Below are 25,996 nucleotides of genomic sequence, written 5' to 3'. Positions count from 1 at the left end.
ACGGAAATCCATCAATGTGATCCACCATATTAACAAACTGAAAGAAAAAAACCACATGATAATCTCCCTAGATGCTGAAAAAGCATTTGACAAAATCCAACATCCATTCATGTTTAAAGTACTGGAGAGTTCAGGGATACAAGGCACATATCTAAACATAGTAAAGGCGATATACAGCAAGCCTATAGCCAACATCAAACTGAACGGAGAGAAACTTAAAGCAATCCCACTGAAATCAGGGACAAGACAAGGCTGCCCACTGTCTCCATATCTCTTCAACATAGTGCTGGAAGTCCTTGCTAGAGCAATAAGACAGTCGAAGGAGATCAAGGGGATACAGATGGGAAAGGAAGACGTCAAATTATCACTATTTGCAGATGATATGATAGTATATATGAGTGACCCCAAAAACTCTACCAGGGAACTCCTACAGCTGATAAACACCTTCAGCAAAGTGGCCGGATATAAAATTAACTCAAAAAAATCAGTAGCACTCCTGTATACAAAAGACAAAAGGGCTGAGAAAGAAATTAGAGAAACAACACCATTCACAATAGCCACAAATGACATAAAGTACCTTGGCGTAACCCTAACCAAGGAAGTCAAAGACTTGTATGAAAAAAATTTCAAGTCTCTGAAGAAAGAATTAGAGGAAGATATGAGAAGATGGAAAGATCTCCCATGCTCATGGCTTGGCAGGATTAACATAGTAAAAATGGCCATCTTACCAAAAGCAATCTACAGATTTAATGCAATTCCCATCAAATTGCCAACACAATTCTTTACAGACCTGGAAAGAAAAATTCTCAACTTTGTATGGAATAACAAGAAACCGAGAATTGCTAAAACAATCCTCTACAATAAAAGATCTTCTGGAGGTATCTCCATCCCTGATCTCAAGCTGTACTATAGAGCAACAGTTATAAAAACTGCATGGTACTGGCATAGAAACAGAATGGTGGATCAATGGAATCGAACAGAAGACCCAGAAATAAACCCACACACTTACGGACACCTGATTTTTGACAAAGATGCCAAAACCATACAATGGAAAAATGATAGCATCTTCAACAAATGGTGCTGGTCCAACTGGATGTCTACATGTAGAAAAATGAAAATAGATCCATACTTATCACCCTGCACAAAACTGAAGTCCAAGTGGATCAAAGACCTCAACATAAAACCAGACACATTAAATCGGCTAGAAAAAAAAGTGGGGAATACCCTAGAACTCATTGGTACAGGAGAAAACTTCCTGAACAGAACACCAACAGCACAGGCTCTAAGAGCAACAATCAATAAATGGGACCTCATGAGATTGAAAAGCTTCTGTAAAGCAAAGGACACCGTCATCAAAACAAAGCGACTGCCTACAGATTGGGAAAGAATCATCACCAACCCTCTATCTGACAGAGGACTCATATCCAATATATATAAAGAACTAAACAAGCTGAAAAGCAACAAACCAAGTAATCCACTTAAAAAATGGGGAACAGAGCTAAAGAGAGAATTCTCTGCAGAGGAATATCGAATGGCAGAGAAGCACTTAAAGAAATGCTCAACCTCATTAGCCATTAGGGAAATGCAAATCAAAACAACCCTGAGATTTCACCTTACACCCATCAGAATGGCCAAGATGAAAATCTCAAGGGACAACACATGCTGGAGAGGTTGTGGAGAAAGGGGAACGCTTCTCCACTGCTGGTGGGAATGTAAACTGGTACAACCACTCTGGAAATCAATCTGGCGCTTTCTCAGACAACTAGGAATAGCGCTTCCTCAAGATCCAGCCATACCACTCCTAGGCATATACCCAAAAGAGGCGCAAGTACACAACAAGGACATTTGTTCAACCATGTTTGTAGCAGCTTTATTTGTAATAGCCAGAAGCTGGAAACAACCCAGATGCCCCTCAACTGAAGAATGGATGCAGAAACTGTGGTACATCTATACAATGGAGTATTACTCAGCAATGAAAAATAAGGAAATCATGAAATTTGCAGGTAAATGGTGGGACCTGGAAAGGATCATCCTGAGTGAGTTGACCCAGAAGCAAAAAGACACTCACGGTATATACTCACTCATATAAACATACAATATAGAATAAACCCACTAAAAGCTGTACATCTAAACAAACTAAGCAAAAGAGAGGACCCTAACTAAAATGTTCAATCCCCATCCTGAAAGGCAAAGAGGATGTACATCAGAAGAAAACGAAAATAGGAAACAACCTCGGAACCCGCTACAGAGGGCCTCTGAAAGCCAGAAGAAAACAGGAAACCACCCTGAAACCTGCCACAGAGGGCCTCTGAAAGCTTCTGCAGTATAGACTGTCAAAGCAGATGCTGAGCCTGATGGCCAACTGATGGGCAGAGTGAATGGAATTTTATGTAAGAAGTGGGAAATAGTAAGAGCTGGAGGGAACGGGAACTCCACAAGCAGAGCAACAGAACAAGATAATTTGAACACAGGGAACTTCCCAGAGACTCCTACTCAACCAAGGACTATTTGTGGAGATGACCTGGAACCCCTGCACAGGTGTAGCCCATGGCAGTTCAGTGTCCAAGTGGGTTACATAGTAATGGGAAGAGGGACTGCCTCTGACATAATCTGATTGGCCTGCTCTTTGATCACTTCCCCCTGGGGGGGGAGCAGCCTTACCAGGCCACAGTAGAGGACAATGCAGCCACTTTTGATGAGAACTGATAGACTAAGATCAGAAAGAAGGAGAGGAGGACCTCCCCTATCAGTGGACTTGGGGAGTGGCATGCATGCAGAAAGGGGAGGGAGGGTGGGATTGGCAGGGGAGGAGGGAGGGGCTTATGGGGGGATACAAAATGAATAAAGTGTAATTAATAAAAAATAAATAAAAGATTTAAAAAAAAAAAAAAAGAAAGTTACATCAAACTTTATATGTCTGTGAGGGGCTCTACCATGGCCATCATGCTTTGAGAGGAGATGATTATGTGGCAATGACTCATGTTGTTTTATAGTCTCCAAATGTCCTCTCTGGGTATTTGCTATATTAGTATTACAAAAGAATAGAATTAAGCTTCTCTGAGCTGAAATCTCAGCTTTAATTTATGAGGTAGTTTTGATCTATAGGATATTGTACAAATAGGTACCAAAAATAAAAGTACCAAGTTGATAATAATCTTCAGGCTGCCACTAAATACTTCAGGTTATCACTAAATACTTGATTTCCCATATGTATATGTGTGTGTATTTAGATGGAAGAGATGATTTATGCAGATTTCAGTTTCTTTTTTTTTTTTATTAGAAGTTTGCTTCTCAGAAACAAATAAAATACGTGGTGTTACCCACTAAAGATACAGTGAGTCATGCTAGCTAAACTTTGTCTGAAATAACCCAAACACAGTAATCAGACACTTGGACTAGGATAGACAGGGTGGCTATAACACAGACTCATCTCAGCTGTGCTGCTCATGCTCTCACATAGCATGGTGGCAAAATGGCGGGGCTGTGTGTGGTCTCCCTGTATGTCTCTTAAAGGAAGGCTGTGCCGATGCGTTTGTGGAAGCTGCACCCTGGCTCCCTAGGAAGAGTCAGCACTGACTATGGGGAAGGAGGTTCCCACACCCTTCTTCTCCCAAGCAGCTGAACAAGCTCCATCATGCAGCTCTTGTTATGGGACAATACCCTTTTTTCCTAGAGTTTGGAACTGTTCTACCTTTAACAGGAAAAATCCCCATCTCTATGTTACTCTTATATTGTTGTTTAATTCTTACATTATTTTTTTTAGCCCTATGTAACATTCAAACGAAAAATGTCCCTATCTTTGATATTTCATTCATATTTTCTTGGTCAGCTTTCACATTTATTAAATGGTAAGTGCTGAGACCCTTCATAAAAGAGCTGTAGGCCCTTCAGAAACACCAGGAAATGTGAGCCAGTCAATTGGACCCTACAATTACCATCCCTGCATGCAGATTTTCAGTATTTAGTTGGACATGGATGACAGAATAACACCTAGCCCCTGAGGTGTCCCAACAGTGAACCCTCTCCTATGCCTGGAACTGTTTTGAGCTGAAATGTATGAACATGCTCATGAGAAATAAAGTAAGACAGCTGGTTTCATACACAGGGTTCAGAACCCTCTATGAGCTGTGTCATTAGTGTCAAGGGAAAAGAGGGACCCATGGATAACTCGGGTATTGTGAGATCCCTCCATTTGATGCTCAGTTTTAATTAGAATTATGTGATGACTGTGGATTCTTGGAAACTCCCACATTATTTTTTCCCTTGGTAGTTGTATGATAGCATGTGGTAAGATTAATTGTATCTATCATATTTTAGATTTCCATGTATTTCATATTATAAAGTTAGCTTTTTCTTCTTTATAGGAAGTTGAATTTCCCATAAACCTGTCTTTGTTCTTGGAACTTATAGTTTGAAAACTTGCAAGCAAAACCCTTTAGCTTAATTTTAGTCTTCATCAAAGTATTTTCTTCCACTCCATGTATATAAACAGAAACAAGTCACTTTGCTGCCTCTAATTTCTTGCTTTTATTTATTAGAAAAATTCATCAACTTGAATGTACCGTCAGATCATAGGCCCTTTGCAACCTTATCATAAGGAAACTGCCTTAAGCTTTCTGTGTGGGGTGGCTGCAGTTATCTCAATTAGCAAATAGTTTCTCTGCCTAGAGGACAAACAGTGCAATTCTATATGTAGCTCGGGTTTACCAATCCCTCCATCCCCACCTCAAGTTATTTGTGCCTTATTTTGCTGGTTCTTCCTCTGAATGCATTCCATCTTAAGGCAAACTTTCTGACTAAGCCTGAACATAATCCACCTTTCTAAGTCTCTGATAAATTCATTGCCACCCAGTCTTTGAATACTGTCTGTTCTTAACAACAGTTGCCCTAAAACACCTCCCATATTCAGAGAGTTTTTACTACTGTGGCTACCTGTTTTGCTAAAATTTCTTTTTTTTTTCCCCTTCTGTTTCTCACCTGCACTGGCTCGCTCTCCCCACCGTGTGTCTTTCTGTTCCTATTGAGCACAACAGCCTCTCTTGCAGAGTATGACGGACCCTGGGCTCTAGGGTTCCTAATGTGTAGCCAGCTTTTACTACCTGATCTGCCCCTGAAGCTTCATTTGCCTCTGCTGTTGCCCCTATGCCACCCTGTACCAGCTGCCCATCCCAGTGCTGGGTCAACTTTAGGGTTCAGGGGTCCTGGTGGGCCTGCCTGGCTTGAAACTGTTCCTTACTCCTAATCCTGCATCTCTGTGCTCAGCAGCTCTAGTCAGCCACCTGCTGTCATCCTGGAGTCTTCTTGCCTCCTGCTCAGCGCTGTCTGTGTATTTCTCGCTCTGCTGGCCCAGCCCTATGCTCCTGCCCAGGGGTCTCTGCTGGCAATTTCTACACTGTGCTCCTGTGGCTTACTGTTCTCGGAACACAGTCCGATCTGACACCCCCACTTTTTGAAAATTATGTTACCATTTTGGGTCCTTTTTTAAAAACCTAGATGTTATCCTGATACGTGTATATTATGCTACTGTTTATACAAAAAAAAAAAAAAGAAATAAAACCTGTATATAAAAATAAACTTATGGCCATATTTTGTAATGCATAGTAATTTTTCATAGCTATATTCCTATCTGAAGTCCTTGTATCTGAAGGCAGTTTTTCTTAATCTCTCCCTTAAAGAGTAAATCTGAGAAGGTATTACTGTAGGTTTACAGTTTTCATTGCAGATGTTCATGGTACATTTAATATAAGACATATATACTTCCCTTGAAATCAAGTTAGAATAGCTAGTATTCCTGATTTTGTGGCATTTAAATTGAACCCAGGCCACAAGGGAAGATGATGTAGCCAGCTTTGATGAGACCTGATAAGCTAGGGTCAAATAGAAGGGAAGGAGGACCTCCCCTATTAGGGGACTAGGGAAAGGGCATAGGGGAGAAGAGGGAGGGTGAGTGTGACTGGGAGGAGTGGAGGGAGGGGGGTTCAGTGAGGATACAAAGTGAATAAATTGTAATGAAGAAATAGATAACTAAAATTAAATTTAAAAAATGAAACTGGACCCTGGAGTGTCCAGAAGTTTCTACCAGTCCTCTTTCGTCACCAGTGTTTGTCAACACTGCAACAAAGGGATTGTGACGTCTAGGGTTTTTTTTTTTTTTTTGTCTGTTTGTTTATTTATTTACTTATTGTGCTGGGGGTGGAACCAAGGACCTTGGACATGCAAGGTTGATGCTCTACTGAGCCCTACCCTTGCCACCCTTCCGGAGTCTTACTGTAGCACGATTTCCATTTAATAAGATGGAGAGGGAAAGGCCAGGCTTGCTTGTGCCTTTGGTGGTGTTTCCCTGTGGCTTCAGATGACTGGCCTCTTTCTCTTGGGGCAGGAGCACATGGCAGGAAGATGATTTGGAAGCAAGGGAGATCTAAAGGTCTCCATCGCTCTTGCCTTGAACTTGCTCTCCTACTTAGTGTCTTTCATCACTGTCCCCCAGCACACGGAAGTCTTTTCCTTGTTTCACAAAGCGCAGTTGGGTTCTTGCTTCTGACCACAGTGTCATGCGAGCTTTGATTTCTATGCCATTGCCTTGTCTTAGAAACCCTTTTCATCTTCCCTCAGATCAGTTTCAAGGACAAATGCCTAATACTAAAAGGGGTCCTTAGTTGCTTTTCAAAATTTTAGACAAAAGACTAGTTATTTCAGTGAGGGTGACTATTTTTCTTTAAGTGTGAATTTTTATAACCTGATAAACAAATTGATTATTTAAAATACCATCCACACACAGCTTCTTGGGGGGGGGGGAGCATCATACCTTACTGAAAGCAAAACAAAACTACAATATTTTTTAAATAGTTTCCAAAAGTATTTTTACATCTGTATGTGCCTGTACACACACACACACACACACACACACACACACACACACACACACATACACGTGCATACAACACACCACAGTTATGAAGTAAAAGCATTTGATCATGACTCAACCCTCTGAGGAACATTTTCCTTTATTTTCCACAATTCTTACCTCACTGATAAGAAATGAAAGTTTCACTGAGTGATCTGAATTTAGGATTTTTATTATGGCTGGTTTTGCTTAGAGGAAAGGCTATTTTAAACAGGTTTGATGTATGTCTGTAATTGTGAGGAAATTCACATAAAAACACTGTAACACTTACTGTATATGCAGGTTGAGCACACTTAACTCAAAAAATCCTAAAACTGAAATGTTTCAAGCCCGAAATACTCTGGGTGCCAACACATGCCTCGAGAGGAAAGTTTCACAGTGTTGAGTGTTGCTCTATACACAAAATTATTTAAAATACTGTATAAAATTACAGTCAAGCTATGTGTATAAGGAGCACATGAAACCTAGATGAATTTCATGTTTAGACTTGGATCCCAACTCCGATATGCCTCATTACGCATATGCAAATGTCTCCAAACTTAAACAGTCCTAAACCCTAACCTTTTTTGGTCCCTCTTATCTAGAGATATTCAACCTGTATGGATGACTTTACTTGCCAGTGGGGCATGCCAGTGTCCCTTCTTCCCCTAGCCCTCCAGGGCTGCAGAAGCGTTTCATGTGCCAGCATGATGGTGGACACTGTCAGCTGATTTCTCTCTCAGGCCCACATGGTGCCTTGTGTGTGCCACATCCTTAGGAAGTGCAATGAATAAATGAAAACCCAGATGAAGCCGCTGTCTCTTGGAGGGGTGCCTGGGCAGCGAGAGGTGGGAGCAGAGGTGTAAGTGAGCTTTCCAGAAAAGGCAAGCCCTGTCTCTCCTCCTTCTTCCACACCAACAGCCAGATAATGTCCATACGGTTCCTTAAATTCAATTACAGTGTAGACCAGTATTCCCACACCCATGGGAATGGGGGTAGTTTGGGAGGGGGGGGTTTGTTTTTTCTCTCAAAGCAAAATGTATTTGGGGACCAGAGATGAAACTCGGTAGACTGTATAAAAACAGGTTCTTCTCTGCATCTTTAAAAATAGTGGATGAGTGAAAAATGTCTAGATGTTGCTAAAGGAAATGAATGCATGTTTTATATACCAAGGTGTTGGCCCCATGAGGCAGCACTGCCTAGTGGTTATATGTTAGATTCCATGAGCAAAAAGTTCTAGAAACCAAAAAAATGGCCTTTATGAAATCTTAGGCTCCAAATATTTTTGGAAAAAAGAAATCAAAGAAAAAGCCCCTAACTTCAAACCCTGAGAAAAACAAAGACACAGAAAATACCCAGGATGTGTTTACAGTTTCGTCTCTGCCAAGTAAGGAAATGAACACACTGTTTGATTTATTAAAATCATTTAAAGCGACTATTTTCACTTGAAAACAGAAGCACGAAATCCATCATAAAAAAAATAGCAACTCACATGAAAGTAATAGTAACGTCATAAGAAAGTTCAAAAGAAGCCAACATTGATGGAGACCCTTGTTAAAGAGAAGCTCTGCCCCTGTTTGGGGAGGGAGCAACACAGTGTGGCGCCCCCACAGCCTGAGCCACCATGCCTGTGCCTGCACTAACTCCAGAAGTTAGAAAGACTTTCAGCTGAACCGCAGGAATTCTGGACTGCATGTGTTGAGAACAGCGAGGGAAGGACCCACTTCACACCGTGTACTTCAAAGGGAGAATTCATTTTTTAATTTAGTTTTATTTATATATTTATTTATTACAATTTACTCACTTTGTATCCCCACTGCAGCCCCCTTGCTCATCTCCTCCCAGTCCCACCCAACCTCCCTGTTCTTCCTCTATGCCCTTTCCCTAGTCCCCTGATAGGAGAGGACTTCCTCACCCTCTATCTGACCCTAGCCTATCAGGTCTCATCAAGGCTGCCTGCATCATCTTCCTCTGTGGCCTGACAAGGGGAAGGTGATCAAAGAGCTGGCCACTGAGGTCATGTCAGAGACAGCCCCTGTACCCCTTACTAGGAAAGCCACTTGGAAACTGAGCAACCAATGGGCTTCCTTTAAACAGGGGTCTAGGTCCTTTCTATGCATGGTCCTTAGTTGGAGTATCAGTCACTGCAGGCCCCTGGGGCCAGGGTTGTTTTTAGCTCTGTTCTCCTTGTGGAGTTCCTGACCCCCTCCATGTCTTTCTATCTTCAGCTTCTTCCATAAGGATTCTGGCACTCTACCCAAAGTTTGGCTATGAGTCTCAGTATTTCCTTTGATACCCTGGTGGGTAGAGTCTTTCAGAGGTCCACTGTGGAAAGTTCCTGTCCTGTTCCTTGTCTTCTCCTACTTCCGATGTCTATCCTGTTTGCCCTTCTGAATGAGGATTAAGCATCTTCCCTAGGATCCTTCTTGTTGTTTAGCTTCTTTAGGACTATAGATTTTAGTATGTTTATCCTATATTATATGGCTAATATCCACTTATAAGTGAGTATATATCATATGTGTCTCTCTGCTTCTGGGTTACCTCATTCAGGATGATCTTTTCTAGTTCCTACCACTTGCCTCCAAATTTTATGATTTCCTTGCTTTTAATAGCTGAGTAGTATACCAGTGTGTAGATGTACCACACTTTCTGTATCCATGTTGAAGGACATGTAGGTTGTTTCCAGATTCTGGCTGTTACAAATAAAGCTGCTATGAACATGTCTTTATTGAATGGTGGGCATCTTTTGAGTATATGCCTAGGAATGGTATAGCTGGATCTTGAGGTAGTGCTATACCCAGTTTTCTGAGAAAGCGTGAAATTGATTTCCAAAGTGGTTGTGTAAATTTGCAATCCCACCAGCAATAGAGGAGGGTTCCCCTTTTTCTGCATTCTCTCCATCATGTGTTGTCACTTGAATTTTTTATCTCAGCTATTCTAATTGGTGTAAGATAGAATCTCCGAGTCATTTTGATTTGCATTTCCCTGATGACTAAGGATGTTGAACATTTCTTTAAGTGTTACCATTAGATATACCTCTGTTGGAAATTCTCTGCTTAGCTCGTACCCCATTTTTAATTGGGTTATTTGGTTTGTTGGTGTCTGATTTCTTTATATATTCTGCATATTAGCCCTCGTGTGGATGTAGGGTTGGTGAAGATCTTTTCCCAGTCTGTCAGGTGTCATTTTGTTCTGTCAAGTTCAAGTAAATAAATTAAGTAGTCCTATATCCCCTAAGGATATAGAAGCAGTCATCAAAAGTCTCCTATGCAAAAAAAAAAACCAGGGCCAGATGGTTTCAGCACAGAATTCTACCACACTTTCAAAGAAGAGCTAACACCAATACTCTTCAAACTATTCAATAAAATGGAAACTGAAGGAACATTATCAAACTCATTCTATGAAACCACAGTCACCTTGGTACCTAAACCTCACAAAGACCCAACAAAGAAAGAGAATTTCGGGTCAATCTCCTTTATGAACATTGATGCAAAAATCCTCAACAAAATACTCATAAACCGAATCTAAGAACACATCAAAGATATCATCCACTACGACCAAATAGGCTTCATCCCAGGTATACAGGGGTGGTTCAATATATGGAAATCCATCAATGTGATCCACCATATAAACAAACTGAAAGAAAAAACCTGCATGATCTTCTCCTTAGATGCTGAAAAGGCATTTGATAAAATCCAACACTCATTCATGTTTAAAGTATTGGAGAGATCAGGGATGCAAGGCATATACCTAAACATAGTAAAGGCAAGATACAACAAGCCTATAGCCAACATCAAACTAAACGGAGAGAAACTTAAATCAATCCCACTGAAATCAGGGACAAGGCATGGCTGCCCACTCTCTCCATATCTCTTCAACAGAGTGCTTGAAGTTCTTGCTAGAACAGTAAGACAGTTAAAGGAGATCAAGGGGATTCAAATCAGAAAAGAAGTCAAAGTATCACTATTTGCAGATGATATGATAGTATATATGAGTGACCCCAAAAATTCTACCAGGGAACTCCTACAGCTAAAGCAAAGTGGCTGGATACAAAATTAACTCAAAAAAATCAGTAGCCCTCCTGTATACAAAAGACAAATAGGCTGAGAAAGAAATTAGGGAAACAATACCCTTCACAATAACCACAAAAATAAATAAATAAATAAATAAATAAATAAATAAATAAATAGATAAATAGATAAATAGATAAATAAATAAATAAATAAAGTCCCTTGGTCCTTGGTGTGACTCTAACCAAGCAAGTGAAAGATGTATATGAAAAAAAAAAAAAAAACTTCAAGTCACTGAAGAAAGAAATAGAAGAATATATCATAAGATAGAAAGATCTCCCATGCTCATGGATCAGTAAGATTAACATAGTGAAAATAGTCATTCTACCAAAAGCAATCTACAGATTCAATGCAATTCCCATCAAAATACACCACAATTTTTTATAGACATTGAAAGAACAATTCTCAATTTCATATGGAAAAACAAACAACAACAACAACAACAAAAAAAAAACCAGAATAGCTAAAAAAATAAAAGATCTTTTGGAGGTATCTCCATACTGGATCACAAGCTGTACTATAGAGCAACAGTAATAAAAATGGCATAGTACTGCAGAGAAACAGACTGGTGAACCAATGGAATTGAATAGAAAACCCAGAAATAAATCCACACACTTATGAAAACTTATTTTTTTTTTTTTTTGACAAAGAAGCTAAAACCATACAATGGAAAAAAGACAGCATCTTCAGCAAGTGGTTCTGGTCCAATTGGATAACTACCTGTAGAAAAATGAAAATAGACCCATATTTATCACCCTGCACAAAGTTAAAGTCCAAGTGGATCAAAGACCTCAACATAAAACCAGACACACTCAATCTCTTAGAAGAAAAAGTGGGAAAGAGCCTTGACCTCATTGACACAGGAGACAACTTCCTGAACAGAACACCAACAGCACAGGCTCTAAGAGCAACAATCACTAAATGGACCTCCTGAAAGTGAAAACCTTCTGTAAAGCAAAGGACCCTGTCAACAGAACAAAACAACAGCCTACAGATTGGGAAAAGATCTTTACCAACCCTACATCTGACAGAGGGCTAATATCCAGAATATATAAAGAACTGAAGAAGTTAAACACCAACAAACCAAGTAATCCAAAGGGAGAATTTGAAAGCAGCTTCTTGTGGAATTTAGGAATGAGTGCAAGTGCACGCTAGAAGAACGCACTGGTTCATTCTCTTTGACTCCCAGGGTTGGCTTCCAGTTGTGGCTCAAAGTTTCTTTGTAGGCTCCGCCCCTTGAACTGCTGAATCCTGTTGCCTTGGTGCTCCTGCTTAAAGCCTCCGTGAAGGAGTAGCTAATTAAAAATACTAACTACATGTCAAGAGATATTGTGTGTCTGGTAATATATCTGATCGTTCTCTGTCTCTGTGTGTGTATGTGTGTGTGTGTGTGTGTGTGTGTGTGTGTGTGTGTGTTGATTTCTGAGTTTCCCACCAAGCCAGTGTATCCTCTGAGAAGGACTGCGCAGCGATGGCAAAGTCATTCTTTTGGTGATGCCCATCAGTGTAAGCCAGTGATGAGTCACGTTGGCTGCAGCAGAACATGGGTAGCAGTGCTCCACTCTCCGGGTGGCCACAGTACAGACCGCCCTCAGACACGCCTTCGTGACGAGAAAACCCCCCACAGTGTTTTGGAATGTGACGCATGCTTTCCCTGTTGCAAGCTAATATGTGAAAGAGGGTGATGGTTTCCTAGTGCATTCCTTATAATTTTATTGAAACTTGATTTCAGAGTGTTAAACTGATGTGAAAGCCTTTATATTATTTGACAATTACACAATTATGCCTAAGAAATTAGGGGATACCTGTAAAAACATTTTCCAAGCTTTTCTTTATTCATTAATACCTCATTTTTTATTCAAAAAGTTCAATGTTGAAGAATGAGCCCATGAATATGCATATTCCTAAGGATTTTTAATTTCATATTAAGATGCTACTTTTAATATTTTGAGGGTGGAAATGCTGCTCAAAATTATGAGTGAAGTACATTTGCAGTGCAAATGTCATCATATCAGCGAAGTACTACAACACTGTCATTAAGAATTTGTCCTAACCGTGTGTAGATTTAAAAACTAAAGAATATTCCTTTATCTTGTGTGGGAAAGCCGAACGCAAGAGAGGTAGAACAAGGGTGCAAGGGTAGACAGGTGCATGTCACAGAGCATCAGAGGAGCTGAGCTGGTGAGCCAGAGAGCGATGCCAGTGCTAACAGAAACAATATTTCCAGGAGTCAAGGAAAAGCAGAAGCTTTGACTCACTGATTAAATGTATAAGAAAAAGAAAAGGTATTGTCTTGCTCCCAAAGTCCATGCACATTTTACATCCACATTTTTTTAATGCAGCAAATGAGCCAGGTACAGTGGAGCACACCTATGATCCCAGCACTCAGGGAGGCAGAGGCAGGTGGATCTCTGTGAGTTTGAGGCCAGCCTGGCCTACAAAGCAAGTCCAGGCCAGCCAAGGCTACACAGAGATACCCTGTTTCCAAAAACCAAAAACCAAACCAAATCAAAACGACAACAAATGCAGCAAATGCAAAACACATAAGACTTGATTTCTAAATGTCCCAGGTTCAAGAACCATGAGATATAAACCCATCGCTCCTCAGTGTCCTGAGGCATCAGTATCTTCTTTTGAGACTTTTCTAGCAAAAGGGTAATTAATGTTCAAGGGGAAAGCTAAATCACACCACACACAGAGAAAGAAATATACATTTTATATACACTAATTTTTTTCAAAAGAAAAGCCATTTTAAAATACTCAGGCAGGAAGGAGGCAAAGGCGGCTGGACCTCCGTGAGTTTAAGGCCAGCCTGGTCCACATACCAAGATCCAAGCCAGCCAGGCTACACAATAAAACCTTTCTCAATAAGCTGAAATATTCAAGCATGTAACTAGCTGTAGTTTCTATAAGACATTCTTTGTAGTAAAACTCTGACCACAGAGGTAGTGATGAGTCTGTGGTTCCGACAGGGGATTCTAAAAATGTACACAAATGTGCACATGCCAGCAATTTCAAAGACAAGCAACAGCCGCAGCGTTTACGGCCTACATTTACTTGTGGTAGAAACCTTTGCTTGTCATATGTACACCCAGTCTCATTTTGGAGATAATTTGATGTTAGAAATTCTTAGAGACTCCACTATGTCTGTATGTTTAATACATATTAAACTGTGTGTTCAATTATTGTCTATGGAAACTCCTCAATATTTCTGTTCAGTACAGGTGATATTCACATGCATACAAATTGCTTTTAATGTCAGCCATGTCAACAATAGCTGCTACCAGTGGACAGCCTATTGTGTTGTCTGTCCTCTTGGTGGCCTTGGGCCTGTTAAAGCATCCCATCTATCCATCTCTTCCACTCCGAGATGCTGCTATCTTGCCTTCTTATTGTCTTTATCCATCCATCCTTCCTTCCTCCCTCCCTCCCTCTCTCTCTTCTTTCCTCCCTTCTCCCTCCCTGTTTTCCTTCCTTCCTTCCTTCCTTCCTTTCTTCCTTCTCTCCCCTCTCTTTTCTTCCTTCTTTTTCTTTCAGTCTCTTTGAATTTTGATGCTGGATACACGTAGCCCACCCAGGTTGTACAGACTCACTATATAGCCAAGGATGTTTTTGAACTCATGATCCTTCTTACCTCTACTTCTGATTTTCCTTCTTTAGGATTGGTCCTTGAGTTTCTTTTCCTGCCTAATTGAAAATGCTGGGTTTTTTTCCCCCTGCTGAACATTTTTCTCTTGAATCTTAAACCTTTTATTGTGTTTTGTGATGGTTAATTTTAATTGTCAGTTGAATACGGCCTGGAATCACCTGGGAGAAGGCCCTGTGAAAGGGTCTGTGGGCGGGGAGGGGTGTCTTGATTATGTTAAGGGAAAGGGAAGCCCACCCTGTATGGAGGTGCCACCGTTTCATAGGCTGAGCCTTGGCCTGACGGACATGGAACATGCACACTGAGCTCTTGAATATGCGATGTGCTTCCGGTTTCTTCCTCCTCGGCTTCCCAGCAGTGATGGACTGGAACCTGGATCTGTGGGTCAGATAAACCCTCTTCTTCTTAAATGGCTTCTGTCACCTTTTTAATCAGAGCACCAGGAAATGAAGCTAAGGCGCGCTTATTGCGGCCTTCTCTGGGTTGGCTCATTCGTTCCTGCACTGGGAATAAGACCAGAACTCTTGTTCTTTAAGGGTGAGCTGTGCTTGCTGCTCACGTCAGCCTGGCCCTGCAAAACACACTTCTCATCCTCACCTCCAGTGGTCTTCAGTCCTTTTCAGCTCACTGGGCTTTTCTGCTTTCCTTGCTTATATTCTACATACTGCAGATTGTTCTACATCATTGTTCTGATGCTGTAGCATGCTCCATTCTTGCACTGTGTCTCCTCAGTGTCCATGACACATTTTTAGTCAACTACCAAATGCCTACCCAGATTATATCTTCTTCATATTGTATTGGAGGGACTCTGTGATTTGGACTGTTCTCCAAGCTTCTTCCTAGAGTGAGCCTCACTGATTTGGATCCCAGCATTTGGAGTTTTGTTGTTGTTGTTATTTGTCTTGTTTTGTTTTTGCTGTGTGTTTGTGACACAGAGAGAAAGAGAGTTTATGTATGTGTGTGTATCTGTTTGTTTGTTTGTTTGTTGTCTGGAGTTCATTTTTCTTGCCTAACCAATCTATCAACAGCTACTTAACTATTGATGTTAAGTAATTAATCATCACTGTGTTTTACATTTTATTTTACAAAGCACTTATGTTCTTGAATTTTCCATTAACAGGTAACCAGCTGTAATTCGTTTCTCACAGTTCAGATTCTAAGTTGGGCCTTTGTTCTTCGATTCATGACTGCTATGTACATTATGAATTGTGGCTCAGAGGGAAGAACTGTCACCCCCAAGATTATGACTCACTTATTATCAAAGATAACTTTATAAAAGACAATATACTACAAAGTACTCCCAAATATTCTCCCTAACTAATAAAAAAAGAGAATGAGCTGCTTTGGAAAACAGTCTGAGTCCCTGTCCTGAGGTCTTCTTTCATTTCCTTGCTTGCTTGTTTTAATTTGTTTGGGTTTGGATAAGCATATTCTCTTTTACTCTCACTCTCTCTCTACAGCTAAATCAACCGCATGAGTATTGAACCTATAACCTTGGCCTCATTAATTTACCTTCTGTAAAATTGCCCTCTGTGAATTTATGTTCTTCTATAATGAGATTATGAGTGTAATTTTATTCATTCAGTAAACAATGCCAACCCAGGTCAATGGCTACAACACAGAGATCTGCAGATAAGGTTTTTGCCCTAAAGGGGTTAGGATAAGTGCTCAGGTCACTAATGCAAGGGCAATGGGATTCCTGCTGAAGGAGAAGTGTTCCCATGCAGCCAACAAGTAAGAGAAGAGGGGTGGCCTGCTGGGATGACAGGCCTCGTGAAAATGTGGGGGGCTTTAAAGAATGGGAAGGGAGAAGAAAACGCCCAGATGTATAAACGGTCATCCAGAGCCCAGCAGGGCTGGTAGCATGTGTGAACCAAAGATGTTATAGGGAAACCGTCCCAAGAAGGTTAGTCTGAAAATAGTAACTGGGAAGTTTCAAAACACTTTTTTAAATCGACAGGTTTTCTTTTTTTTTTTTTTATTCATTATTTATTTAATTATTTAAATTTTGGGTTTTGTTTTTTGTTTTGTTTTTTTTTTTCTTTTTAGTTACATTTTGTTAACTCTGTGTCCCAGCTGTATCCCGCTCCCTCATTCCCTCCCCAACCCCACACTCCCTCCCTGGTCTCCTCCCTGCCCCTTTCCAAGTCCACTGATAGGGGGGGACCTCCTCCCCTTTCATCTGACCCTGTTTTATCAGGTATCTTCAGGGCTGGCTGCAAAGTCCTCCTCTGTGGCCTAACAGACTGCTCCTCCCCTGGGGGGGTGGGGGTCAAACAGCCCGCCCTTGAGATCCTGTTTCAATTACACACTATTCAGAACACCATGAGGAAATTTCCTGTTGTTCTGCTCCATCCTACATGGGGCATAAATGGTTCATCTATCCAGTGCTTCCATCTTGTCTACTGTGCCCTCCTTAGTCACACAGCAGTCAGCACAATTAGCAGATACGATATCATAGTATATCACGATGCTTAGGGGCAGATAGACCTTACTTTGCTTAATGATGTCCCAGAAGCAAATGAGGCCATTAGAGGAGACACCAAAAGACAAAAGGTCAAAAGACAGTGGTGATGCTACAGGGCATGTGGGAAGCAGCCTAATATATGTAAGATTGTTGCTGTCCACCAAAGATAAAGTGAACAAAGGGACGTAATGTGAGCTTGGATACCTCCAAGGTACTACTGCCCTTCCACAATCCCCAAATGTGGAAAAGGAAGGCAACTGGGTTCTGGACCTGATGTGTTTAAGATGTTTACAGGAAGGTTATAGGAAGAAGGGATGCATGAGAATGGAATGAACTGAATAAGGCAGAATTGTTATAGAGATTTAGACACCAGATAAGAACTCCTTGAAGATGAGTTTTTGCATGGAACCCTTAGACAGAGGGTGAAAAGTGAGATGAGAAGTGGCCAGAGATAGAAAAGTCAAGTGGACGAGCAAGATGGGAAAGAGCCCATGAAGGAAGGCACATTACATGTGGGATGAGAAGGCTCAGGGCACTGACAGAGAGAGACAGAAGCAAAGCTGATATTCTGTTGTGCAAAGATGTAAGCAACTATGGGAGAAGAAGAAATACAGCACCGCCAGCATCCTTTGGTATCCATCTAGTCAGAGTCCAGAGGAAGAAGCAATGCTTGCTGGTATATCTGAGGCCTCAAGAAGCTTGGCGTTACTCACATGGAGTAAGCATGGCAGGGAGAGGACAGGGGAGGCTAGCGAGAAGCGTGGGAGAGGCAGAAGGGGAAAGTGGAGTCTAGCAGGAGCTCAGTGCTGCTCACACAGAGGAAGCTCAGAAGAGAAAAGGGAATAAATGAGCTCTGAAGTCAGGTGCTTGACTCTAAGTGTCCCAGAGTTCTGAAGGGGGACATTTGGAAATCCCAAGACACTGAGGATATTTGAAGCCAAGAAAAGAAATGAGATCACAGCAAGAGGAAGTTTGGCCAGAAGTTTGGCCAAGAAGACTAAAACTAAGAGACCAGTAAAAGATCAAGACCCACAAAAAATGCTGAATAAAATCTCACATATGGGCTCAGTGGTCCGGTCCTTGCCACGGACATGCAAAGGCAAGTTCAGTCCCCAGCACCACAAAAGCCAACAAGACAAAAATCACATATGTTTGTCACCGTGAGAAGGCAGTTACATTTTAATGATGATTTTACGTTACGTTCTAAATATTTACAGTTGTGGCTTTCCTCTGAATTGCCCTGTGAGTCAGCCTGAGCATGGATCGAGTTTTCCCAGCCAATATGTTGCAGAGTTGCTGGTGCTGAAACGGAATGTCTTGAATGTCATAAAGGAGTCAGAGGGCACTAATAAAAGTAATAAAGAGTGCTTTTCTCAGGAGGAAAAATAGCTTTGGAGAGCTCTGATTCAGTCCTTGATTTAAGAAAGGCATTTTCTGGAAAGGCAGTCATGCTATGGTGAGCCGAGCAGCTGAATGTTTGTTTCTTCAGCGGTTTTTGGCAAGAGGGTTGTTCATACATTGAAAAGTGTTTTTAGACAAATGTGTTTTAACATGATTTTACCAGGTTTTGGCAGATCTGAAAAGCAAAGGAACCATGACAATGACATGAGCCTTGTAGCCCCTTAGTGTGTTTATTTTGAGTATTTTATTTTAATTTCATGTCTGCTGTTTATGTTGAGTTGGAGTATGCACAGCTGTGGGGAGAGCTGAGGCAGGAAGCGTCCCTGACCACTGAGCATGCCCAGTGCACAGTCTCGTAGCTGCTGCTCTTCTGCCTCCCTTCCCCCCTTTTGTTTGCATGCTTCCCTGTTCCTCTCAGCAGTTGCATCAGAATGAATGTTTTCCTAGTCTGCATATAACGCCATCTTACCCTGCAGCGGCGCTGACAATCTGTGTGTGTCCCTCCAGCTTTGGACTTTTAGAGTTATTCCCTCGGTATCTTGCCTGGGGCTTGTTGATAAATACTCAGTGATGCTCATGGTCCCGGAGGGGGACAGGCCGCTTCTCTAGCTGCTCAGGGCACGCCTACCTAAGCTGTCACTTGACTGTGCTTCCACGTTAGAATGTAAGGCATTCTGTTTGGAACGTACCAGACTAAACTAGTACTGTATAAAATATCCAGAGAAGGTTCCTCTCAAACAGCTTCCAAACAGATTGCTGCTTAAAGCCCCACCAAAAACAAAACAGAACCCTGCTGTAACATATATATTCAACACAATTCATTTTGCTTACTAATTTGAAAGGATAGTAAATATTAAAACTAAAAATGCCAGATACAGAATATATTTCATGTGTCTATCAAGATAAAAAAATCAAAAAGCTGAAGTTTGGTTTGGGTTTTATAAATTTATTAAATAATTTTTCTTTTCTTTTTTGAGTAATTATATCATTCCCCACTTCCCTTCCCTTCTTCCAAATCTCCCTGTATACCTCCCCTTACTCAAGTTCATGGTCTCTTTTTTCATTAGTTGTTACGTGCACATATGTATATACATATATATTACCAAATATAACCTGCTCCCTCTGTATAATGTTGCGTTTATATACATTTTGGGGGATGACTGTTTGGCCTAGGAAAACTGTTGATGTGTTCGGCCCTGGAAAGTTTTTTCCTGCTCTCGGCATTCCCTAGTTACCTGTAGTCCCGTGTGTAGGTTTGAAGCCTGGTGGTCTTCACCCCGTCCACTTTGGCATGCCTGTTGGTATTGTCCTTGTTCTACTGACGTGTGGGTAGTTATGTTGGTGAAACTTTATGGCTACAGCTTCTGAAATAATCTAGAAAATAGACAAAGGAAGGAATGTATTTGTAGATGTGTTTTCTCCCTTCAACTCTCAATGTTGACTAACTGTATGCTCTTCTGACGTGCATATGTGTATGTGTGCTTATATACGTGTAGGTCAGGGTGTGTGCACACATGTGCATTCTTCATGTGGGGACACAGGTTGGTGTCGGATGCCTTCCTCCATCACTCTTCCTACAGGTGAGCTCTGCGTTTACTTGAACTCCAGGCCTCACGAATGTTCAGCGAGTGCCCCGCCCACTGAACTGTGGCCTCCCACTCCTGATGGCGCCACTCCACTGGCTGGCCTGGCCTTACCTCCATTTCTCTGAGTTATTCAGCATGTGACCACGGGAAACTGAATCCGCTCAGGAGACTGAGATTGTCAGAGAGTTGGAATGCAGCTGAGCATGGCAGGATATGGGCACTGCGGTGCCATTATTGACATCTCGCTCTCTCTCCCCAGCTCTACTTTACGAAGTGTTTCTGCTGGGTCCTCGAGACCTTCCAAGATCTGCCTGGTGTGCGGTGACGAGGCTTCGGGGTGCCACTACGGGGTCGTGACGTGCGGCAGCTGCAAAGTCTTCTTCAAAAGAGCGGTGGAAGGTAAATGTTCATGTGGGTCCCCTTGATGCGTTCCTCCCTGAGCGTCCTTCGCTTGCCTGGTCCACGTTGCAGCGTCACTGCAAAAGTCTGGCAGAATGTTTTTGATGTAATCTGTCAGTAATGAATAGTAATGGTACCTTATCTTAAAAACTACCAGAGATTTTTTTTTTTTCCACCATACAGCATTTACTGGGAGCCATTGAAGTTACAGGCATAGCTAGTTATCTGAAACTCTGCTGTTGTCTCTTTCTGCAGTTTGGTTTTCTCTGAGATGTGGGGAAAAAAATACATGTCATTGTGCGTACACCTTTGTGTGTTCGAGAACAGCATTTTTTCAGTAGACACACAAAATTCATCTTCTCTTTCTTTTCAGTATTTCTCTATAACTATGTGCATCTGTACAAATTAAAACACTAATATAGGGATACAGCCTCTGGTTTAAATTGTTGTGCTATCCAGAATATTTCTCCATCAACTACTCAACCCCCACGCCCCTCCCCCCCCCCGTCCCTCTTAAGGTTTCCATGTGACTACTTTAAATGAGAAGTTTGGCTGGGGTTGAACGTGTATGTGTAGGCTAGCCTTGGCATGCATCCGTGTAAACAAGTACTTCTTTAGTGGAAATGGTTGCTTGTGCTTTCCCCTCCCCCTCCTGGCAAGCAGTTAATTCACATCAGACATAGGCCAGACGGTTTTATTAATGTTGAAGCCCATCTGAATGTGCAGAGTTCTCACTCTTACTGGAAGAATCATTTTGTCGTTGATGTTCATGTCTCTAAGGAGCTCCACATGAAGACCCTGTAAGGTTTAATTCTCTGAGAGATTTGTGAAGCTATGAACGGTGCCTTGGGGACTTAAAAAGCAGCATTCGTGGTTCATCTTCTCTCTTTTGCCTGAGACCACAGTCCTATTCTTGGTTCTGCAGTGTGAGGTCACTTCACTCCTCCATAAATTTTACATTATTTCATTGATACTAATTTTCTTTTTACACAGTTCTGTGTCCGAACCCAGGCCCTCGTGCATGTCAGGAAGTGCTGCACAATGAGCCACACCCCAGCCTGATCTACAGTCTTAATTATCTGATAGCCTCTGAGCGCAGCTTTGAATTAGTAGCAGGAGTGGAGCCATTCTTTCTCAGTATATAGATTCTTGTTACGAGTGACAGACAGTTCATCTCAAACCTGCCGGAGCACAGAAAAAATTTGTTGGCCCCTGCTCTGAAAAAGTTGTAGCACAGACTCAGTTTTATATAAGCCACAGTCTTGAGCCAGGCTGGTAGAACTCCTAGGCCACTTGGCTGTGTTCTGACTCTTGCCTGCCCATTCTCTCACGGGCTAGAGACAGGAGTAGCTGACTCCAGGTAAAGCACATGATTTGTTCCTGGATGCTCCTATCAAGTTCCACAGGGCTGCCCTGGACTGAGCATGGCCCAACCTGCCTCTCTAGTCACCACCGAGCTGCAGAGCCAGACAGCCTGAGCTCCCAGACCCAGAGTTAGAAAGGGGCATTACCTGTGGAAAGGCAGAGTCCACTACCAGACGCTGATTCCAGAAAGTGGAAAATAATAGAGATTTCACAATCACAGAGGTATCAATCTGGTTTCCTGGCCCCTCTGGCACCTTCCTAATGACTCTTGCCACCTTTGAACCTCAGCTCTTCCCTCCCTCTGCTGAATAATCAGGAATCCAAGTAAGTGACATCAAAACAAAGCTCTGTGGAGAAGAGCAGGGTGGTGTGGCAACGGAGATGGCCATCACCCATGCCTGGGCCAGCTCCGTGTCAGAATCCACACCTGGGCTGTTTCTAGAATCTGCCTTTTTCCATGAAAAAAGAAAATGTTTTGGGGATTCTTGTTTAGTTTGTGTTAGGCAGTCTGTGAAAATACATGAAGAATTGTTTTTGTAACAGGGGAATTAAAAATATAAAAAAACACAAATATTGGTACCTCATTTTTTGTTTATTAGAAAGCAGATCAATTAGAAAGGCAATGAAGTTAGTTAAGTACCTTTTAAGATTTTTTTTTTGGTATGGTGAGATTTTGGTGTGTGTGTGTGTGTGTGTGTGTGTGTGTGTGTGTGTGTGTGTTGAGGTTTGAGCATTGCTAGGCAAATGCTATACCACTAAACAATACCACTAACCCCAAGACCTTCATTAATAGAGTTTATTCCATATTAAATTTGGAATTTAACTTTTTACAGTCAACCACATTAAACAAATATAGATTTAAAATACAACTAGTCAAAGACCTCTGTGTTTATATTTGTGAATTTTGTTTTTCTTTACTGTTTTACTCCCCTCCAAACTCAGACCCTAGCCAACTCTTGTAATTTGTTCTTTACATTTTCATGAAACCTCTAGCCTCTCTTTTAGTTTGTACATGCCAATGGGGCTATTAAAGGGGCGATCGAAACATCAAGAACTTACTTGGTGCCTTAGTGTCTGTATATGGAGTTATGTGAAATGGAGCATTATCCATGGGTATGCTTGCTTATCTAAATGTTTGGGGTTTTTTTTTTTTTCTGATTCTTTGTTGTCCTTAAGCTCCTTCTTAGACTACAGTAACAGAGAACTTACAGCAGCAGTGGGTAGAGGACGCAGAGACGAGCCCATTAAAGCTAACGGGGGATCACAGTATCAAAGAATGACTAGGGGACGTTCTGCCAGAGTAGACAGGATGTCCTACCACATTCTGAGCTCCATACCAGCTTACAGATGCTCCTTGAGATGAAAAGATCCTCCTAGACTCACAACTGTGAGATTTCAAAGGGCAGATGGGGGCATTCCAGGGAAAGTCCTTGGATGGGTTTCTGTATGCACAACTAGACTGTGTAGGGCTCCTGCTGTGAAGGCTCTGTGGCAATGCCTTTGGGTGTCACACAGTTAAGACAACATTGGCAGCCACAAACATGAATTCTCTGGGAGCAGGACAGCTCTTCTTGAGAGTCTAGCAAGGTATACATATAAATAGCCTCCATGTGACTATTTTTTAATTTTATTTTATTTATATATTTATTTATTATAATTTATTCACTTTGTATTCCCACTGAAGCCCCCTCCCAGTCCCACCCTCCCTCTTCTCCCCTTATACCCTTTCCCTAGTCCCCTGATAGGGGAGGACCTCCTCCCCTTCTATCTATCAGGTCTCATCAAGGCTGTCTGCATCATCTTCCTCTATGGCCTGGCAAGGCTGCACCCTCCAGAGGGAGATGATCAGAGTTGGCCACTGACATCATGTCAGAGACAGCCCCTGTACCCCTTACTAGGAAAGCCACTTGGAAACTGAACAGCCAATGGGCTTCCTTTGAACAGTGGTTAGGTCCTGTCCATGCATGGTCCTTAGTTGGAGTATCAGTCACTGCAGGGCCCAGGTTTTTTTTTAGCTCTGTTGTTCTCCTTGTGGAGTTCCTGACCCCCTCCATGTCTTTCTATCTTCAGCTTCTTCCATAAGGATTCCAGCACTCTACCCAAAGTTTGGCTATGAGTCTCAGTATCTCCTTTGATACCCTGGTGGGTAGAGTCTTTCAGAGGTCCTCTGTGGAAGGTTCCTGTCCTGTTCCTTGTCTTCTCCTACTTCCGATGTCTATCCTGTTTGCCCTTCTGAATGAGGATTAAGCATCTTCCCTAGGATCCTCCTTGTTATTTAGCTTCTTTAGGACTATAGATTTTAGTATGTTTATCCTATATTATATGACTAATATCCACTTATAAGTGAGTATATATCATATGTGTCTCTCTGCTTCTGGGTTACCTCATTCAGGATGATCTTTTCTAGTTCCCACCACTTGCCTGCAAATTCCATGATTTCCTTGCTTTTAATAGCTGAGTACTATCCCATTATATAAATGTACCACACTTTCTGTATCCAGTCCTTCATAGAGGGCCATCTAGGTTGTTTCCAGATTCTGGCTGTTACAAATAAAGCTGCTATGAACATGGTTGAGCAAATGTCCTTGTTGTATACTTGAGCATCTTTTGGGTATATGCCTAAGAGTGGTATAGCTGGATCTTGAAGTAGCACTATTCCTAATTTTCTGAGATTTCACAAGATTTATTTCCAAAGTGGTTGTACAAGTTTACATTCCCACCAGCAATGTAGGAGGGTTCCCCTTTCTCCACATCCTCTCCAGCATGTATCATCCCTTGAGTTTTTGATCTTAGCCATTCTGATGGGTATGAGGTGAAATCCCAGGGTTGTTTTTATTTGCATTTCCTGAATGACTAAGGATGTTGAGCATTTCTTGGATAAACACAGGAATGCCCTTTGTGATGAAGATCAGTCAAGGTAAAAGGATTGTCCCAAATCAGTGAGTTCCCAACAGAACCAGCCCCATAATTCATGGCAGTATTTTAATTTCTAATGCAAAACTTCTTCTCCTTTGGATTTTCAGTCTCTCAATCCTTCTCCAGTAGTGAAATACTACAACTTCTATTTGTCTGCATATTTTCCATGGGGATTCCTCAATGAGCAGTGCCGATTAGGTTCCACATACTGTTTATAACCTAATTTCTCTGTCTGCAGACTCACAGAAGATGAGCAGTGTGTAGAGGACACACCTCTCATAAATCACCAGGTGGTTACAAGGCTATAAAGGAGAGGAAGGTTCATTGTTAAGTAAGGTCAACTGGATTTATGTTTTTGAAAGCAGATCTGTTAAGCTGAGGGCTCACCAACTTAGATAGCCAAATCAAGTGCCAGGCTCTGTTTCTCTTGAAGAAATAGAATATATGAATTATAAGTTCATTTCTTAAAGTGAAATTGCCTTAAAGATTTCATTTCAGTTCAGTGTTTATTATTTACATATTAATAAAACCAGACCTATGAAGTTGTACCCATTCCTTTCACATGTGCTTCACAGTGTTCACATCTTCAGATGTATTGGTTCATATCCTATAGGGAGAGATATTTTTTAAGGAAATGTTACAGGTGATAAATTATGAATTTTCTTAGCTTCTTTAAGATTAATGAGAGAACTGTGGCCCAGAAGAAAGTGTGTCTCGTGCAGTCTACTCTGGTTATCACTGTGTGCTTTGTGCGCACTTGCAGGAAAGAAGAGCAAGTCAGAGGCTATGTGAGGAAGTGTGGGTTCTGCCTGCATGATAAACTCAACCACTGTGCTACCAAACAGAGACCCCCAGCTGAGGAGACACAAGCCAGTCTGGAAGATATTGAGTAATTCGAATATTTCCTCTGGCAGCTGGCAGTATAAAATTAAGGAAATGATGAAGCAAGGAAATAATTTAATGTCCATCACATGTCGTCATTTAGTAATAGAAGATCAGCCCCTAGTGTCCCCAGAATTGTATACGTTACTGGATATCCATGGCCATTGTCAAAGCTACCACAGGCAGGAAAACCAGGATTGGCTTACAGCTTTCCCATCAAATAGTTTCAAGATTGAATTGACCTTAGTCTTTGTTGTATCCGAAAGTAAGAATCATGGAAGCTGATTCTGTTTATTGTAGTATTTCTGTGAACACCCGTATATTAGCTACTTTTCTCCTTTTGCTATGGTCAAGTACCCAACAAGATGGAACTTAAGAAGG

General features: G+C 41.6%; 1 protein-coding gene across 5 annotated transcripts in view; it reads left to right on the top strand.

The window, feature by feature from the left end:
- The window catches only part of Nr3c2 (nuclear receptor subfamily 3 group C member 2), a 324,977-nt gene that overhangs the window by 156,373 nt on the left and 142,608 nt on the right, over positions 1-25,996 (top strand). For all 5 annotated transcript variants that reach the window (XM_055609002.1, XM_055609005.1, XM_055609003.1 and 2 more), the window contains one exon: positions 20,313-20,452. In XM_055609002.1, coding sequence (XP_055464977.1) covers positions 20,313-20,452 — 140 coding nt within the window. The remainder of the gene's footprint in view (positions 1-20,312; positions 20,453-25,996) is intronic.

The sequence above is a fragment of the Psammomys obesus genome, unplaced genomic scaffold, assembly GCF_907164565.1.
Source record: "Psammomys obesus unplaced genomic scaffold, mPsaObe1.curated_primary_1811, whole genome shotgun sequence".
NCBI classification, from domain to species: domain Eukaryota; kingdom Metazoa; phylum Chordata; class Mammalia; order Rodentia; family Muridae; genus Psammomys; species Psammomys obesus.
This window is presented reverse-complemented; position numbering and strand designations above follow the sequence as displayed.